Source organism: Ostrea edulis, chromosome 4 (genome assembly GCF_947568905.1).
Source record: "Ostrea edulis chromosome 4, xbOstEdul1.1, whole genome shotgun sequence".
NCBI classification, from domain to species: Eukaryota; Metazoa; Mollusca; class Bivalvia; order Ostreida; family Ostreidae; genus Ostrea; species Ostrea edulis.
In genome coordinates this window covers 60,155,203-60,175,822 of record NC_079167.1, presented here as the reverse complement: position 1 = coordinate 60,175,822, position 20,620 = coordinate 60,155,203, and the positions used below count along the sequence as shown (strand labels likewise).

The window sequence follows — 20,620 nt, the reverse complement described above, 5'->3', positions numbered from 1 at the left end:
AGATAAATAGGAATACGTGTTCGAATAGGTCACTCTACAGCTCGGTTAGAACGTGAGTCAGGTATAGCAGGTATTATGGAAGTCTCTGGTGAAAACTTTGAAATTAATATTGGTGAAGATGTTTTATTATGCGATGAATTGTCCAACGACAACGTAGTCTCCTTTTTCAACAGCTCGTTGGAAAAAACCCTCGCCCGTTTTCCTCGTGCTCTTTATGACTGCCAAAGTTGATCTGTTTTACAATGGAACTTACTATAGCTTCGTTCTGTTGTTCTAATGCCGAACGGTACATCCAACATTATTTCAACACCAACAGAATAGAAAATGTGAGTGAACTGAAGAATTTTATTAAAACGAATGACTTGGAAAAGGCCGAGCAGACTATCGAAAAAGAAATTAGCGAGTTGCGACAGCGTAATAAAATATTTAAAATAGCGGACAGACACGGGTGGGACACTGTAAACGAGGACTTGGACGATCCGTTAGCTCATAACAACGAGGATGATGTCAAATTACGAGGCGCTACTCATCGTGCTGCTAGGAAGCGTAACTACAGAGGAAAGACCTATGGATCGTGTGGGCAAAGTAGCAGGCAGGGAGCACTTCCGCAAACGACTTTTTTCGTGGCTTCAGCCAAACGTTTGCTTCTGGACCACTCAAGCAAGCCAGCAAGCCATTCAATCATTCAGGCCAACAAGCATTTGATTGAAAATGCTTCTTCTGTCGGCAGAGAGGCCACTACGTCAGGGACTGTCCACTTGCCAGAGGACAGCAAGTTCCAGGGCAAACATCAACAATCGCATCGACTTCAAGCATCAAGCAGTAGTAGAGAAATTGAGTATATTGAAAATGATGGGTGTATGAAAGGTGAAGATAACGAACAGTGATCAATCTCACAACTCCCACAAGCAATACAAAATAGATAGTTGGGCAAACACGGACCCCTGGCCACACCAGAGGTGAGATCAGATGCCTAGGAGGAATAAGCATCTCCTGTCGACGGTCACACCCGCCGTGAGCCCTATATCCTGTTCAGGCAAACGGAGTTATCCGTAGTCAAAATCAGTGTGCCAAGAACGGCTTAACAATCGGTATGAATATGAGCAAACTGTATGTGTGATGAATTCTGTTAAATCTCGTTTGAAAAGTTGTTTAAAAGTTTGGGAAAATACTTTGGATTCAAATTTTTTTGTGAAAAATACTATTCAGTTTGATTATGCTATTCCTTTCATTATGTCTCCGCCAAAGATAATTTTAAAAAACAATAGATCGGCTCTGATTCATAGTGATTTCATGTACACAGCAGTTCATGATCTTTTGACTTTTGGGTGTGTATATGAAGTTTCTAAAGAAAAATAATTTGTAGTTAATCCGCTTACTGTGTCAGTGAACGCCACAGGTAAGAAAAGGCTGGTCTTAGATCTACGGCATGTCAATCAATTTGTGGGAAAACAAACGGTTAAATTCGAAAGGGTAAATGAAGCATTACAGTAGGTGAAGCAAGGCACACATATGATTAAATTCGATTTGAAATTGGGTTATCACCATGTTGATGTACATTCAGAATTTCATAATTATTTGGGTTTCTCGTGAAAATATGGTAACAAAACCAGCTTTTTCGAATTGAATGTATTACCATTTGGTTTGTACTCGGATGGGCACGTATTTACAAAAGTAGTGAGAGTGTTAGTAAAATTTTGGAGATCACGTGGTATACCTGTGATAATATATTTAGACGATGGCTGGGTGTGTGATACTTTTGAGAAGTGCAAGTCTACATCAGATGTGATGCAAGACAAGTTACAGAAATCGGGTTTTGTTGTACATACAGAAAGGTCTATTTTTTAACCTACTAACAGTATGATGTGGTTAAGGTTTGTATGGAATTTGAGGTGTAGAAGATTAGAGGTTCCTGAAGAGAAAATCAATAAAATCAAAATTTTACTGATCGATTTATTAGAGAAAAAGACAGTAGATCGGCTAGAAAATTGTCATCTTTTGTAGGGAAAATTATTGCATTGAAACCATCTTTTGGAAACATATGTCAATTCATGACCAGACGACTTAGTATTTCAATTTGCTGTAGAAAAGGTTGAGATTCAATTCTAACTTTAGACAATGAGATCATTCAAGAGTTGGATTTTTTTGACACCACAATATTCAACAACTTCCTTTCAAATTTTTCACATGTGTTGATAAGATGCCAGAAAAAAATATATTTTCAGATGCAAGTTCTTACGCTGGGGCGGGTTTTACGTGTGAAATAAATAAAAAGGTTATACATTACATGTGGGATGATTCTGAAAAGTGTAAAAGTTCTACTTGGAGAGAATTGAAATCACTGCATATCATTCTGTTAAGTCTGGCGGAGGTGTTGAGTGGTAGATTGGTGAAGATATTTACAGACAATCAAAATGCTGTGCGCATCGCATGTAAAGGTAGCATGGTTAACGAGCTGCTTCAGCTAGCATTGAGTATTTTTGGTGTCTGTTTGCAGTATAGTATTATACTTGAAGTACAATGGATTCCTCGAGAATACAATGTATATGCTTATAATTACAGTCGTTTTTTGGACAGTGATGTTTGGTCCGGAGCGTGTCTGATCACATTTTCAAATATTTTGACAAATCGTGGAGTCCATTTACAATAGATGGATTTGCAAACTGTAAAAATAACAAAGTAGAAAGATTTTATTCAAAATACTGGAATCCAGGTACTTCTGGTGTGAATGCGTTTGTGCATGATTGGCAAGAGAAAACTGTTGGATAGTGACACCCCCCCCCCTTCTCTCACATGCAAAGTTTTAAAACACATGTGTTTGTGTTGTGCTCACAGTACTCTGATAGTTCTTAAATTGTTGTCATCTTTTTTTGACCAATGATATGGGAAGAAAGGGGACAAGTATACAAATGTTATGTTCAGGAATTTATTGAGTATAAGCATCCAACAAAATTCTTTATGCCAAGGTCTGATAAGTCCAGTGTGTTTGTTCAAAAGATGTCTTTGAGTAATGTTTTGGTTTTACGAGTTGATTTTAGATAACAATGACAGCAAGATATGGTCTTCATTTCGGTGTATATTTACAGATGTGTGTGGCACATGGGCTGAAATCAGGAACATGGCGACAGAAGAAATATTTAAATCAGCGGATTCATCAATTTTTCATATAATGAAAAATGGAAAATGTAAAAAATACTGTCAATCAGTACGAAGCATATTTCAAAAGATTTCAACAGTGGTTTATTTCAAAAGAAGTAATCAGTTTTCGTGCAAAGTCGAGTGTGGTCGCTATATTTTTAAGTGAGCAAATTCAACAAGCTGTTTCAGAAGCAGTGTTGCGTTCATTACTCTACATCATTAAGTGGTATCATGATCTGTATTGTGCGCGCTTTAATCCCTATGACGACGGTGTTACTCATCTCCTAATGGAAGGTGGAAAAAGAACTTTAACAAAACCTATAATAAACAAAGAGCCTATTTCTTCGAAAATTTTGGGAAATATTGTCGATGCATTCGGCGTCAGAGAGAAAAATTTTAATTTGCGCAATGTGAGACTGTGGGTATGTTGTTGTTAAGTTTTGCGGGTTTTCTGCGATTCAGTGAATTAGCTAATACTAAAGTAAAGCATATAAGTTTTAACAATTTGTCCATGAATATTTACATTGAATCAAGTAAAACCGACGTTTATAGGCGTGGCAATGAAGTACCAATTGCGGAGAGTGGATGGAAACGGTGTCCCATGTCCTGCATTAAGCATTATTTGATATTGGCCGAAATTAAAGATAAATTAGATGATTATGTATTTAGAGCTGTTAGGTATTACAAGTCGAAGGGAAAATACATGTTATGCAATATCAACAAACCATTATCTTATACATGATCTCGAGAATTGTTGTTAGAGGCGTTGCATAAAGTTGGAGTGAACTCTAGAGCGTTTGATTTGCACAATCTGCGAAGCGGAGGAGCGACAGCGGCAGCCGAGAAAAGTGTGTCGGAGCGTCTTATTAAAATTCATGGTCGGTGGAAAACGGACTATTCCAGGGACAGTTACATGTATATAAAAGATTCCGTAGATAACAAATTGAAAGTGTCAAATGGTATTTTGATGTAATTATCTTCGTAGCTGTACCTGGTCTCTTTGTGGATTCTACATTCTAACGAGCAGCATTCCAAACATGGTGTTTTATGTTTTTCATATTTATACATACCAATTCAGAGTATATATATTTTTTTCATATCAGTCTTTAATTCCAAAATACATTACTATTTCGGGGTAAAGTCTCCGTAGAGACCCCCTTATAATCTTTACCTAGGGTGCCAGGGGCCCCCTGGATTAGATGTATATAGGCATAGGCATACATATACATATATATAAATTTATACATATAAATATCTACATATAGAAAACACAAACATATATGCATACATACAAACATACACACATATAGTATACTGTTATATAACAAAATTTATTAACATGTTATGGCAAAAAAGGTTGTTATTTTTACGGAAAAACAACACAACAATATAATAATGTACATAAAGAACCTGAAACTGCCATATGCGGGGTTAACAATTCAAAAGTTCATATCACAACCCCCATGGGAGCACTATAGGAGGACAGAATTCAGAGTATATAATTCATTTATATTCGGACGAACAAAGTAAGCGAGAATATAATTAATATTCTTTTCGTTTTGGATATTGATTTTCAATGCAAAGTGCTGTGTGAGCATTCTGGTGTCACGTGGTATGATCAGATGAAGAGGAATGCGTGTTCGAATAGGTCGCTCTACAGCTCGGTTAGAACGTGAGTCGGGTATAGCAGGTATTATGGAAGCCAGTCGAATAGGTCACTCTACAGCTCGGTTAGAACGTGAGTCAGGTATAGCAGGTATTATGGAAGCCAGTTAAATTTAATATGATATATGTGTTGTTGGTGTATTTATAAGGCGGTTGGGAATGGTTTGTGTTTGATAAAAACGTTCTAACGAGCAGCATTCCAAGCATGGTGGGTTTTTTTATTTTCATATTTATACATACAAATTCAGAGTACATGTATAATTAATTTATATTCGGACGAACAAAGTGAGGGAGAATATAACGATTCCCATTGTCCTCGATCTGTTTACCTTGATGGATTTCAGAAGAAGGACGCATGCTTTCGGTCTGGCAATTTTTTCACGGTACCCTGATCCATTATTGTTGAAGACCAGCTTGTCATCTTTGATCTTTGTAATTGTTCTGAGGCGCTTGCGCTTCTCTCTCATCTCTTCGGGATAATGGTTGGAAATCCTAATAGGAACACCTTTGGCTTTGAGTTTAGGAATTTTTTTCATGATCTTCTCCTTTCGGTAAATGTCTGGAAACTGCACAAATACAGGTCTGGGAAATCTTTTACCTTTCGGATCACCCTGTCTGTACACCTTCACGATACCGACTTCGCCGATTTCGTCATCCGACATTTCCAAGTGTTTGAAAAACTCCGATATGCGCTCAGGAAGAATTTTACACTCTCTCTCTCATTTAAGCCAGTAATGATAACCGTATACACTGTTTCTTTATAAAATGATGCGTCTTGATCGTCTTATAACTTTTCCAAATGATTTAAAAACCAATCACAATGGGTTGCATATGAAATTAAATATAAAATTTGAAGCTACATGTACATGGTCAAGTCAATCGGAACCGGAAATGTAGTCCTAATGTAGGTCACGGACGGACGGGCCAATCCAACTGAAATGCAAACTGAACTTGTATTCCTTTGAGAGGAAGCTTAACTGTGTAAATTTCAGGGCAATATCTGTAACGAAAAAAAGTCCGGAAAACTGTTTGACTTACTTTTAGCCCCAAAGTAGGTCAAGGAGAGACTAATCCAGCTAAAATGTAAAATCACTCTTACAATTCTTGAGGGAGAAATTGTGACAAAATTTCAAAGTCGTACAGGCATCTATTACGGAAAAAAGTCCGGAAAACATTACCCCGAACGGACGGACAGACAGCTAGCCAGACGGACGCACCAACTGCGCCATTAAATAATGACGGGTGTATAATAAAAATGTTTTGAATATGAATTTGGTAGACGCATGGACTGTATTTTTCATTGATTTTTGCGATGTTATGCCACCTTTACGCTCCTGTCGTATAACACAAAGCAATTTTGGATCAAATTAAACGTAGTTTGGGTTTGCTTATTCATTCCTTATTTGAATGCCAGATTTTGGGACTCCTAATGAAATCATCCATTTTCTGGATCAGATGACTGTAGAAACAGTACCTGCTTCTTTCTTTTTAAATTGTGCTTTGCATTAGCCCTCTGTAAGTCATGTACATAAAACAGTTTTTAAAGGACAGTATGATATCAATATTGATATTATATAAACATGCGATTGAACAGTGAGAGAAAATTTGATCCATGTAATATACAAAGCTATAATTCAGAGCACTTTCTGTTTGCAAGGTTAACGGTTTGCACAATTCAAAGAAACTAAAGGCAAAGGAAGAAGAAAAAGTAGATATGCAGCTGACTATTTTCTCCTGGGTTGGAGAAGTGGTCGAATCACACAGAAAATCATGATTTCGGTGACAGAACACGAGTACTTAGGGACGCAGGACTTCCTCTCCCCCCTCACTGTATTTTTCATTACCTCCAGGAGTAGGTTGGAGTCAAAACAGGGGCTTAAAGTTTTACATAAATGTCTTTAAATTTCGTCATTCCCAAGGAACCTGATCCCACCTCTGATATATCCAGGGGTCCATGTTTGCCCAACTTTCTATTTGGCATTCTTCTTAGGAGTCATGAGATTGATTACTGTTCCTTATCTTCACCTTCCATCTCAACAACAGCATGTCGATGAATACAATGTAGTTATCTTAATATGGAATCATTCTCCGGTAGTTCAAATTGCATTTCGTTCAATTCAAGTCAAATTTTGAATATACAGGATATCAATGAGGAACTGGAGTCGGTTATCTTATCTTGTATTGATAGAGGGCGCCACAGGCAAATCCGGCCCTGAACAAAAAAAGATAAATGCTGAGAAGATGGGTTATCAGCAACCATTCTCGAATGCGATTTTGGAAAACACAAACACTACCTTTTACTTACGATGGTATCCAGTTATGGTCATATGACAATACCTGAACTTAGGAAAGAGTTAGAAAAGTTTGGAGGAAAGAAATCGGGAAGAAAGTGGGAACTTGTAAGAAGGTAAATAAACATTCAATGTTTTTATTTTCATCCAAGTAAAATATGATTAACGCAGTAAATAATTATCAATGGTGTTTAGATATTATCTAAATATATCATAACAACGTATAATGGAACTAGGTGTTATCAGAAAGGAATTCTTGTAAAATTTTGCAGATTTACCGAGCTAAGCTAAACTTGAATTTCCTCAGCAATTCCAACATCGTTGCTATATTGTTTCATGTTTGCAGCAAAATAGAAACATATTTCTATACTGAATGAAACGATTCAGTGTTATAATTATTTGATTATTGCCACTATGTTTTACATTATAGTGATCATCTGCTAAGTGTTATTTGATTACAGACTTAATTGAAGCATATAGAAGAAATGAACATCGTGCAAGGACCGATATTTCTGGACTTGAATTTATTATGATGTCACCCGATCCACAACCTTCATTGTGATAAGAGCTTTTCAAATTAAAAGGAATGACAAATTCATTGACGAGATGAAGAGAAATTTTAATGAATTTTATGAAAGATATTTTAAGTCTGCTCTGTTAGAGAAAACGTTTTTCAAGACATATGATGGTAAATGTACATGGAATAAATGTTGAAAAAATTAAATAAAGGTTTATTCTTTAATCACACCAATTTTTAATGGTGAATTATGCATATGACGGCACTATGCAATTCTTGAAATTGCACAACATGAAACAGACATAAATAATTTTACAGGAAAGCTTTGTTTCAGAGCTATTTATAGGTTCTGTCAGTATTTTGAAAGTTTTGGTAAGTCCAATAATTCTTTCAATGTGCACACGTTTGCTGGATATCTTTCTGTCCTCTATCACAGTAGCACAGGAGTCGTTCCTTAAAAAAATGAATGAATTGTATCAATGATGCTTTTAATCAATTACTGAATTAGTAAGGGTTATGCATACTAAAATATGCTTTAGAACTTGCAGTATAATTTATCAAAGAGTAGCAAATAATATAACTACAAACATCTGCATCATTACGAAGTTAATATATATATACAAAAGGATCACATTTGTTTTTTGATTTAACTGAAAACTGTAAAATTTGTAAACAATGTTTTAAGTAGACATAAATGTCAAAATACAAAATCCCATGCTAGTAGGTATGCATAAATTATCAACAGGGTGGATACTTTTGGACATATTTTGTGATTATATAGTAGTTATGAAATTGATCACTGTTCTTTATCTTCAATTTTTCATTATGGTGTTAAGAGATAATGGGTAGTAATAAATGACCAGTAATTGCAAGTGTCAGTGAGGATTCTACATGTGACAGTGTTTGTAACCTTATCAGATTATTTTGCATGTGTAGTAAATTGCCGATCCCATTAGCGATTTTTTTCTCAGTAAATGCGATATATTTACTACACAAAATACTATATATCAACATTACTTTGTACATGTATATTATAAACAAAAATCCAAGGTAAGTAATAGTTACCATGTTGAGTTTCAGTCAAAAAGTCGTCCAATATAAAATGTGCTCTGCAAACAACAGCAAAAGTTGACGGAGTCCAGCTTTGAAAACGAGTTTCACCACGTTTAATTGCGTGAATCAAGGCTTTTCTTCTTAACGAGTCTGATGGAAATACATGATGGCCACCCCTATTACAACAATACGGCACACAACAGCAAGTTCCGAGCATGTTTCAATAGGAAGTGTTTGACAGCAGATTGTTTACGTTTTTCTTCGATCGGTAACTACAGATAAAGCGCGAGGATATTCCGATCCAGGGTCGAGTTTGTCTGTGGCGCCCTCTAATGAAAAGATAACCGGAGCCGGTTCCTCATTAAACATATTCTTTTCAAGAGTAGCAAGGCCACACTAAATCATATAAAAATACAAATTTCCCATGTGTGGATTCAAGTTTTTACCTTTCAAATTATTAAGTTATTACAGGGGCATGGGCATGATTAGAGCAGACAATTTTATAATTTTATTCTTTTTTTTATTGTTTAAAATGCTTATCTGGAGTATTTCTAATCGTCAACAAAATTTGAATATCAGTTGTTGAGTTATAAGTGAGATGCAGTAGCTGACCTGTTTTTATATTCATATGAGGCAGAATTTATTCAAAAACTTCTACGTGAGAAGAAAAAAATCTCTCGCTGTGACCTTCAATTCGACTTTTAGATATATCGATGACGTTTTGTCTATTAACAATGATAGCTTTCATTCATATGTCGATTTGATATATCCCTGTGAGCTCGAAATGAAGGACACCACAGAGTCGTCCACTTCTGCTTCATACTTAGATATTTTATTGAAAGTAGACATTAACGGCAAACTAACAACTCAACTGTATGACAAACGGGATGATTTCAGCTTCTCCATCATCAACTTCCCACATTTATTTAGCAATATTCCATTATCACCTGCATATGGTGTTTATATATCTCAACTGATTCGATATGCAAGAGCTTGTTCTGGGTATAGTCAGTTTTTAAATCGAGGTAAGCTACTGACAAACAAGTTGATGGTACAGGGATTTCAACAGTCTCGATTGAAGTCAGCATTTCGCAAATTCTATGGTCGTTATAACGATCTAGTTCGTCAATACAACCTCGCATTGGGTCAAATGCTCTCTGACGTGTTTCATACCGATTCTTAAGCCGATCTTGGCACACTGATTTTGACTGCGGATAACTCCGTTTACCTGATCAGGATATGGGGCTCACGGCGGGTGTGACCGGTCAACAGGGGATGCCTACTCCTCTTAGGCACCTGATCCCACCTCTGGTGTGTCCAGGGGTCTGTGTTTGCCCAACTCTCTATTTTGTATTGCTTGTAGGAGTTATGAGATTGATCACTTTTCGTTATCTTCACCTTGCATTCACCTATAGAAATGGCTGATGGAATAATTATAATGTTAATAGGGAAAATAGAACATGGTGGTTATGTAACGTAGATAATGGAGGCGATGAATACCATTATATTTTGCATTGTGAAAAGTTTGAAGATGAAAAAAAAATGTTTGTACCAAAATAATATCGATCATGACCAAATGCTTTCAAATTTTACATATTTTTCTCTACACACAATGATTCGTTGTTAAACAACATATTCAAATTGATAAAAATCGTAAACAAGACGGCCTAGCCTCCTGGTTAGTCAACTGTTATAATATTTGATACTTTCAATACATGTATATATAAACACTGTCTTCTCTGCTCTGTTTGCGCATACTTATAATTGTATTTAATTATTTTTGTTTATATGTTCTCTTGTGATTTTCAACTGAGAAAAATAAACTCATTCATTCATGAATCTACGCCGTCTAAATCTAGCGTGAAAGGAGTGTACGCGCATTTCAAAGGACTATAAACACGCTTGTCATTAGCCAGGAAGTGAGAACAGGAAGATTTTTAAGAAATATATCAAAAGCGTTCACCATTTCGACATAGATTAGGTACATGCAGAAAGAAAACACAATTACAATTTTTGTTTAAAAACCTCTTTTATTTGTTTTACACCAAAGCTGTTAACTTTGGCGCCATGTTGATAGTTGAGTCGCGGAACAAGTAAACATGAACAAGGTTCGTGCCTTTTTTTCAAAATATCTCAAACACATCTTTGAGTCAGCTTTGCAAATTTAGATTTGCCGCTATGGTTTACAAATATCAAATATTATCATATTATTAATCAATATTACCTTAAAAGAATTTCACAACAATTGTGTCTACGCCCCTTTAATTATGCCCCCAATGAATGGTGATTAATCTCATAAATCCCATAAGCAATACAAAATAGATAATTGGGAAATCACGGACCCCTGGACACACCAGAGGTGGGATCGGGTTCTTAGGAGTAAGCGTCACCTGTCGACCGGTCACACCCGCCGTGATATATATATATATATATATATATATATATATATATATATATATATAATATATCTAATAAATAGTCTATTATAAGATCTGCGTAAAACTAGAGAATGTTAGCGTTCAATATCCTGAGAATTTATTGAACGCTAACTTTGCATTGCGTAAAATGTATGCGCCCGAAACATTCCGAGTATGAGCGTTCAATATTGACGTTACCGTAACGACGTAAACAAGCCAAAATGGCAGAAGACGGTCCTCTGAATCTGACAGAGCCGGTATTTGATACATGTGTATTTACTTAAGCAAAATGTTTTACTGTACATAAATTATGATGTCCCCATTTACAAAATCAGTTTGCTTCATGCATTAATGACGGGTTAAATACCGAGGGTCTCTACAGCCCAGTAGCTAAGTACTTCGTTACTAGCTTGAAAATACGGATGTATATTTAATTGCTCTTATAAAATTTAGAAATTCATTTCAAAATTAAGGATTATCTCCCTCACGCATAGCTCTTATCCTTAGACGAATTTAACTCCACTTTTTTGGCACAGTTTTCCCCTATAATAGCTCTAAAGTTTCATTGTCATTTCGGATTTCAAACATTTCGGTTGAGCATCACTGAAGGAACATTATTTGTCGAAATGCGCATCTGGTGCATCAAAATTGGTACCGTATAAGTTTTACATTATGACCCCTGGGTCGAGGCCTCTGCTGGTGGACTGTTAGTCCCCGAGGGTCTCTACAGCCCAGTAGCTAAGTACTTCGTTACTAGCTTGAAAATAAGGATGTATATTTAATTGCTATTATAAAATTTATATAGTGAGTGCAATGTGTGGCAATAGAAAAATCTAGTCCCATCGAGCGTCAGTGTTGCTGGATTATAGTGCTTTATATATATATATATATATATATATATATATATATATATATATATATATGGATTATAGTGAGTGCAATGTGTGTCAATAGAAAAGTCTAGTCCCATCGAGCGTCAGTGTTGCTGGATTATAGTGCTTTATATATATATATATATATATATATATATATATATATATATATATATATATGGATTATAGTGAGTGCAATGTGTGGCAATAGAAAAGTCTAGTCCCATTGAGCGTCAGTGTTGCTGGATTATAGTGCTTTATATATATATATATATATATATATATATATATATATATATATGTATATATATATGGATTATAGTGAGTGCAATGTGTGGCAATAGAAAAGTCTAGTCCCATCGAGCGTCAGTGTTGCTGGATTATAGTGCTTTATATATATATATATATATATAAAGCACTATAATCCAGCAACACTGACGCTCGATGGGACTAGACTTTTCTATTGCCACACATTGCACTCAATAATTTTAATATGTAGACGCTTTGTTTATTATCAGCTTTTGTAGTTTAGATTCCTTTCCTATTTAGTTTTCTTTTCTATGTATATATTCTATCATCCTGAGGAAGGGACAAAATTTGACAATTCACGGTTGTTGGTGTCGTTGGTATTTTTTTGTGCTTTATATACCGGGGTATATATATATATATATATATATATATATATATATATATATATAGGGGACCGCAAAATCCGAGGTCCCGTGTCACAGCAGATGTGGCACGATCAAGATCCCTCCCTGCTCAAAGGTCATAAGCGCCAAGCATAGGCCGAAATTTTGCAGCCATTCACCGGCAGTGGTGACGTCTCCATATGAGTGAAATATTCTCGTTAAACAATATTCAATCATGGAGATGTCCTGTATTTGAAGTGATACTACACGTGTAAAAATGTGTAGAATAATTCATGACATATATCGAAAGTAGTTATGCAATATGTAGGTGTCACCGTGATTCATAGCAAATAGGCAAGTGCTAATTGCCTTCTGACGAGAAAGTGACTGATTGATAACTACCATTTCAATTCTTTTCAAATACCGTATTAAGCATTTTGGGACAAAGGGGACATCAATTGTAAATTTCAGGACTCTTGTACCCCTAGGGACTTAGGGCAAAAATTGCCACAATTGACCAATTCAAAAAGGATTCTTCTTTATAGAAACTAAATGCATAGTGATGTAGATCAGGAAAACCTCTACCACGTGTAAATTTCATGATTCGCAGGGTAGATTTTCTGACTTCGGGGGGGGGGGACGTTGCATTTAAAAAATAAACTTTAATATCTCTTTTTGGTGAGTACAGGAAATTTTTCTAGATTTCATAGGCCTTGGAACAAATGATGCTTATGCATGTAGCTAATGCTTCGGTGACCGATAATGCTTGTGAGTCTCTTATTTTGAAACTTTTGAAACGCCAATTTAGTCATGGCTGTAGGACCGGAATTTTCGCGAAATCAACAATACTTTTAATAAATCTCTCCTTTATAAATAACAAGTATGACACCAATTTATGAAATGAGATTCTCAGACTCTCTCTTTCTCTCTCCCTCTACCTTCAAATGTAAATTATATCTAGAAATACTGGTTCCTGACAATTAGAACCTGTGTGCCAAGTTATAATGATATTGACGCTTAGGTGCATGTGTAAGTAAGAAAACCAGCAAGACATTATATCAGTTTTCTAAAATCATATTACACTACTACAATGTGAATTAATAAAATTCCATACAAACTGCTAGCCACAATGAAATATTATGGCAATGTTCTCTTTTGAGATTGATGGATTGATACTTGAAATATTATAAGCACTGAGCAAAGCCTCTCCAACTGTGCTTCTGTACATGGATGGCTTGGTAGTACTTATTCGAGAAGAGCCAGAACACTTTTTATATTCAGTAGGAATTGAACGAGTACTAGAGTTGAGACAATAGGCTGTGCACATCTTCCCACACGAATCATGGGCGGTAATCAACACGTGACTGCTTCTGTTGTTGTCTGGCTTTTTAACGCCTACTGCGCTTAAAGCAGATGACAAAGGGAATCGTTCATCTAGGAGAGCATGATCAGTGTAAAATCCTCGATAGTCCAGACCAAACGTCTTCACGTATACTTTAGAAATCCCAGATCCGATGTGAGAGCATCTCTCTGTTTTACTGGAACCCATCTGCTCGCTGCTCGGTTTACTTTTGATATTGAAGTCTTGCTGAAATACATCTCCAGATGAGAAATCCGGCACTCCATTTCTAATGGGAAAGGCGTCATAGTTCTGTCCATTCGATCTCTTTTTGTAAATCATCACTGGTATAAAAACCCAATTAGAAATATCCTCTTTACCATTAAGCACGAAGGAATTCTGAAAAGAGTGGTAAAAAGGACTTGTTTTTAAGTTGAACTGGTGGGTGGCATCTATATTTCTTCCCAAATGAGTGTGTTCGTAGTTACGTTTCATAGCTGGATAAGGAGTTGATAAATTAGCCAGTAACTCTCGTTTTGCTCTATGTTGAAAATGCATTCTCTCGTGCTCTTCGATTGTCAAAGGTTGACATAGTTTCCTTTCACACCGCATCAGAACTGATCGACAATCGGAATCAACATCACAGTTATATGGTGGATCATCGTACTTCACAAACAAAGACCATGATTTGGAATATCCGATCTTATTTTTCAGGTACTTGTCTTCACCATTAGCTTCTTTTCCAATCAATAATGGCCTCATTGGTGCGTCCGGAGCGTGGCCTCCATCCACTAACGGATACCATTCTGGATCAAAGCCACGTTGAATTTGGTTCTCCCGAAATCTTTCCCATAAAGCGTCCACAAAACAATGATGCATGAAGAAAAGTGGATCAGCGGGAGAATAATTGATATCAGAGAGAGTTCCACTAACCCAGTTGTGGACAGAACCGTGGTGAAACTCAAGACTGGTATCTATTTTAGTTCTATCAATGGCAATGTCCTCAATACGATTCTGAGAAAGAAAGAGTTCAATGAATTCCCTGCTGAATAAGCTACCTGATGATCCAATGTTGCGGATTAAGACACCAGCGTGTTCGTGTTTCCAGTCGCTGAACGGACCCTCCCGAATAATCCCTGTTCCAGGACCCACGCCACTAGATGTGAAAATGGCACTGGAAGTGGGATCCTCCAAAAGATTGTCAAAGGAGGAATCCCAAAATGGAATGAACACTTCTGGCTCATATTTTTGTAATTGTCGCTCGAATCTACATATCAAAGAAAAGGAAAGGTGGATATAACGAACAGTGATCAATCTCATAACTCTTACAAGCAATACAAAACAGGCAAGCATGGACCCCTGGACACACCAGAGGTGGGATCAGGTGCCTAGGAGGAGTAAACATCCCCTGTCGACCGGTCACACCCGCCGTGAGCCCTATATCCTGATCAGGTAAATGGAGTTATCCGTAGTTAAAATCAGTATGCAAAGAACGGCCTAACAATCGGTATTGAACATGTCAGACAGCATTTGACCATTAACTATTACTATAGAATGTATACTGTGACTACATAAATCATATGGACCGCCGTAAAATGGCTGAAATATTGCCAGAACGGCGTAAAACCACAATCAATCAATAAATCATATGGATAAATTCCTACACGTATAACATACATATATAAAAACACATTCGTATGCAAGCAGTGCAAATGTTTGTAAAATTAATCGCCATGGACTAGTAGCATGGTTATTTCTTGTTTTCTCGACATTGTGATATATGACGTGGTAGTGAGATTCTAACATTTAAATTCAAAGTAGAAAAATCATATAGGAAAATGAACAATTACTGACAGGTTTAATGATAATTAAAGAATAACAAAAGAACGTTTCTTAAGGTAACTCCATACTCGCAGTTTTATCTGATACAAGTTTAAATTGTGTATTTATTTCCATTCATTAGAGTTAAAACTAACAAATTATCAAATAAAATACATAGGTCAACACACTTTTTAAGATATGAGACGTACATAATCAGAATCATATATCACCGTCAGAAAATTGCAATTTTCATTAAACAGCGTTATCAAAATCTCATAAAAACTGGTTATGATGATATAGTAGCATTCATAACAATTTCATGAAACTGTATCTTCACAAAAATATACAAAATGTATGTAAAAAATAAAGGAAATCATCGCATAATAGACTTGATAAAGAAATCAATAGAAACAGAGTTATTGCTCTTGGATTCAATATTTTGAAACGTATCATTGATTATTCATCTATAACTTAGACTTTTGAAATATTTTATTTTTAACAAGATTTTTTACAATAACTATAGGAAAAGACTCCAACAAAATTTATGTTCCTATCATGCATAAATCTAAATAAATCATTGATTTTGCAAAATCTGAATTACTTTAAGTGAAGACAATACTCGAATACATAATCGCGATGAATACAAGTAACGTACACACATGGGTATATATATATATATATATATATATATATATATATATATAATTTAAATTGTTGCATTTTAATACTATGTATGTTATTTTAAAAATAGACTTGCAGTTATTGTTCTTTGATTCACAGTTGAGGTAAAAGTTGGTGTATATATGATATTAACCCAAGGAGAAAAATGTAGGAAAAGCTCGAATGTTTTCAATATCTGACTTTGTCATACCTGGTGTTACATTGTTATTTTCTTTCTAGTATTTTGCGATCGCACTAACTAAAACTTTCTAAAGTTTGATAGTACAAGCTTATACCAGTGTGTTTAGTACGGTATCTGTCTTGTAAATCTGGAGCCTTCGTCATACTTTCACAACAATTAGCGAAAATAATTTTTCAAAAAAATCATTTGGTTTGATGTGACGTCTATGTTGTGTAAAAATTTAAACCTAATCAATCCTATCAACTTCCATTGCAATATCTAACTAAAACACACAGAAGCTGATTATATGGCGAATTATTTGAATGTTTTTGCAGATAATATGATTTCTTTTAACTTGACAGTTTTCACTTACAAAAAAAGGTAGGTCCGATGAAACCCAAGGAAGGCGGGTCCAAAATGAGCACTGGGTGCAACAGCAGCCGGATGCAAGTTCACAAACCAGTCATAAGCATTGGGCTGTCTGTTCTGAAATATTCAAAATATATTGTTGTTGAACAATCATTTTAATTAGTTCACCTCAGTCACTCAGGTGACCTATTGCTAATAGTCCGCGTCCATCGTCCTATAACAACTTCTTCCCAGAAACTACTTGGTCAATCTTGGCCAAATTTGATATGTAGCATCGGTAGATGAAGGAGGCGGGGATTGTAAATTTCATGACACTCCAGTATAAGGGGCCTTGATTTTGGGGTAAAAATTGTAAAATTTATGTATTTCTTTAAAAATCTTATTCTTTACTCCTTGACATCTAGCAGAGAAAGTGAGTATATAGTAATGATAAGCAAGGAAGCTTCTAGAAAAACTAAATGCATACTGATGTAGAGCAGGAAGGCCTCGACCAAAATTGTAAATTTCCACTAATGCTTCTGACCCCAGGGCAGGGCCAAGCTTACTATATAGTGATTATTTGTAAAACACTTAAATAACATCTTCTTAAGTGTTGTTGATACTAAATTAAAACTACATGGATATTTAGAAAGAGCAGGTAGTCCTTTACAAAAATTGAAAATTTGATGATTTCTGGAGTAGGGGTTCTGACCCCATGGTGGGGCAAAACTTAGTATATAGTATTTATCTGTAAGTTTCCTGATACTGTATAAAATTGGGATGCATACCTAGGAATAGCAGAAAAGGGTGTACAAAAAATGGTGAATTTCACAACCCAGGCTTTTGACTCTAGAATGGTTGCAAATTAGTCATATATTTTAATGTTTTAATGTCAACCTATTATATTATGCAAAGCCTTTCATCGGTGTATGCACTTTTGAGGACAGTGACGTTTTAAGAACACATCTTGATTCTGAACATTAGAATTAAGCTTAGATATTCAGAACAGGAATTTGTTTCTAAATTCCATAGCTTCTGGCTCTGGGAGTAGTGATGCTTTTTCACTTGTACTCAGGTGATCGATAAGGCCTTTGGGCCTCTTGTTGATTTATTATTATAACCAAAAATTGATTTGACTAAATACTAAAGGCAATCTATCAGTGCAACAATAAGCATCTGTACCCACCTCATGTGTATAAAGACGTATTTTGCGTCTCGATTTGCGTAAGAGTTAAACAAATGGAAACAACTATTGCGCAACTCGGAAATTGTGTATAATGTAAACATTTAAAAAAACCAAATATGAATAACTTCATATTAATAATTAGTTTATTGTTGCAGAATTCTAACGCTTTGGAAAAAGAACTCACAACTTCGCAAAGTTCGTTTGTTGATGTCGCCGAGTTAATTTGCCAGTGAATTCAAACCCCTTTGATTTCCATACTCAAACGCTTCTATATTTTCTCTCTCTATTTAGAAACAAAACTGTTCATGTCAACTAATTTCCCCACCAATATTTTATCTAAATATTTTGGACGAAATGTGTCCAGTCCGGTTAAAAAGAATAGTCCAAATAGGTTTGAATATAGGATTTTATCCATAGTTTTGATTTGTCTGGTCCGTTTTTATACTTTTCTATTAAAAAGGGATTGGTGGACGTGGGGATCCAACTAGGCTTTCATAACCTACTAGGATTACTTTTCAATAGTTAAGAGCTGATTAATTATTCGTGTTTATGATAAATGAAGACCGAATATCTACATGTACCATTTATCGGGATTATGAATTAATACAATAATTAACGGAGTTCGAATTGGCTGGGAACTTCACATGGCTACGTCAACAACGAAATTATATGAAGCTGTGATTTGTCGGTTCATAAAGGGCTGTAATTAATTAATTATTTGCAAGAATAGAGTAATAACAGATTTCAATCGTGCGTAGAAAACTGACGCTGTACCATGATGGGTTTTTCTAAGGAGTGGGTCTGTAACACGCTTGGTATGCCCTATCCCCCCCGTAGAACTCATTTCTGCAGCTCATTGGTTTACTGCCAGGGGGATTTGTGTCTTTTACATTCTCTAATATAAAGGTATAAGTTCAAATTTCAAAACCATCCGAATGTTTTTAATGCATGAAAGTTTCAAATAATAGAAAAGTGTATTTGTATCAGATAAATACACAAGATTCATATCCAAATTCTGAAGATGAAAAAAATACACTGTCACTGGTGTCAGCTTTCATTGCTTGCAGTGCTCGGTGAAATCGTTCTCTTTCATTGCGAGTCAAGTGTCGATATTCTTTTCTCACGATAGGTGTTGCTCTTTTCATTTTCTTGACGGGATTTGATTCCTCAACATCGAATAGTTCAAATATATCAGAGAACTGTTGTAAACTGTTGATGTTGATCTTCGGAACACCATCTTGGTTCCACGTCTCGTTGGCACGTTGCACTACATATTGGTTTTGGCAATAGTAATGTATTGATTCTTCTCTCTGGTCCATCAGAACTTTTGTATTTAGTTTTGTCTTGCATCTGCTTATACAGTTCTGTATAGTCGGTGGTAAAGGGTATTCGCAAACTTTGCTGAAAATGGGACCCAGTATAATCATAAAGATTACAAGATGATTCCATCGTCTATACAAGGTAAGCTTGTATGTCATCTGGAAGGAAAATGTCCATTAATACATAATATAATAGTATAATGTACATCAGGGGAAAAGTTCTTAACCAGTACATACATACTCGCATAGTATGTACATGTAGTATGCATGCCTACACGAAACTCGAGTTACGTACGTTTGCGTGCTGTGAAAACCATGCATCATGGATTTTGTGCAAAAAGTGTGTAGGATATGTTATCTGTCGCCATCAAACATGATTATGATCTTTTAAGACTCAAAAGTATTTATTTAATAATTGCCGATTTGCTACCTATCACCGAGTTTGACATTCTATACAATATACTATACAATTAACACGGCTCGCCCTTTCTCTCGTTGAAAATCAAAAACGTTTCAGATAATAGTGAGTTGTATCAATTATTTAAGAGTTCAGATCCTTTCTTACCTTGTTGCTTTAAACTTGATTGTATAGCCCTCATTCATCGATGTCTTATGTTTTAAAAGAGTACATGTGCCTGTATTTAAATCGCAGAAATCACATTCATCATTTCGCCCATCCATGTTTTACTATCGACATCTAATTATGCAATTAGAAATGAAGGAGTGGATATTGATTATTCAGTACTCTGCTGGGAATTCCTGATCCTTCACTAAAACTGTATCATCTGTATTGAAAATTTGTATGTCTGTAACTTAGAGAAAAAGACAAACCTAATTTGTAAATTATACATATATGACATTATATCAACGTTTTCGTGTTTTATACAACGTATTTGTTTTTAATGTATAAGAAATACATGATGCTATCAAATTTTTCTATCCTATGGATATCCTGACGTGTTTCATAACAATTGTTAAGCCGTTCTTGGCACACTGATTTTGACTGCGGATAACTCCGTTTACCTGATCAGGATATAGGGCTCACGGCGGGTGTGACCGGTTGACAGGGGATGCTAACTCCTCCTAGGCACCTGATCCCACCTCTGGTGTGTCCAGGGGTCCGTGTTTGCCCAACTGTTTATTTTGTATTGCTTGTAGGCCCTGGGCACCTATTCACAAAA

The 20,620-nt window shown here is 35.7% G+C and overlaps 2 protein-coding genes and 1 long non-coding RNA gene across 3 annotated transcripts; all 3 read right to left on the bottom strand.

The window, feature by feature from the left end:
* Window positions 1–1,852: 1,852 nt before the first annotated feature.
* On the bottom strand, window positions 1,853–5,465 carry LOC130053817 (uncharacterized). Its single transcript, XM_056161414.1, has 2 exons — window positions 5,133–5,465; window positions 1,853–1,912 (listed from the first exon to the last, which is right to left on the bottom strand). The coding sequence occupies exons 1-2, from the start codon at window positions 5,463–5,465 to the stop codon at window positions 1,853–1,855; spliced, it is 393 nt and encodes a 130-aa protein (XP_056017389.1).
* A 2,227-nt stretch (window positions 5,466–7,692) lies between these two features.
* On the bottom strand, window positions 7,693–8,947 carry LOC130054223 (uncharacterized). The gene is made up of 2 exons (XR_008802514.1): window positions 8,677–8,947; window positions 7,693–8,064 (listed from the first exon to the last, which is right to left on the bottom strand). It is a non-coding gene; the product is annotated as an uncharacterized LOC130054223 (long non-coding RNA).
* Window positions 8,948–13,462: 4,515 nt separating this feature from the next.
* Window positions 13,463–20,120, bottom strand: LOC125669076 (uncharacterized). The gene is made up of 4 exons (XM_056161413.1): window positions 20,005–20,120; window positions 19,245–19,521; window positions 16,960–17,072; window positions 13,463–15,191 (listed from the first exon to the last, which is right to left on the bottom strand). Exons 1-4 carry the CDS (start codon window positions 20,118–20,120, stop codon window positions 13,706–13,708), a joined length of 1,992 nt encoding a protein of 663 aa, XP_056017388.1. The 3' UTR covers window positions 13,463–13,705.
* Window positions 20,121–20,620: the final 500 nt, after the last annotated feature.

Excerpts from the sequence above, each read along its gene's own strand:
- LOC130053817 (XM_056161414.1), bottom strand. The coding sequence starts at position 5,465 with ATGTCGGATGACGAAATCGGCGAAGTCGGTATCGTGAAGGTGTACAGA. Across the intron at positions 1,913-5,132 it reads TTCTTCTGAAATCCATCAAG|GAACCTCTAATCTTCTACAC; the intron begins GTAAACAGATCG and ends TTTTCTCTTCAG.
- LOC125669076 (XM_056161413.1), bottom strand. The coding sequence starts at position 20,120 with ATGGATGGGCGAAATGATGAATGTGATTTCTGCGATTTAAATACAGGC. Across the intron at positions 17,073-19,244 it reads TGAAAAGAGCAACACCTATC|AACAGACAGCCCAATGCTTA; the intron begins GTGAGAAAAGAA and ends TGAATATTTCAG. Across the intron at positions 15,192-16,959 it reads CATCGGACCTACCTTTTTTT|ATTCGAGCGACAATTACAAA; the intron begins GTAAGTGAAAAC and ends TTTGATATGTAG.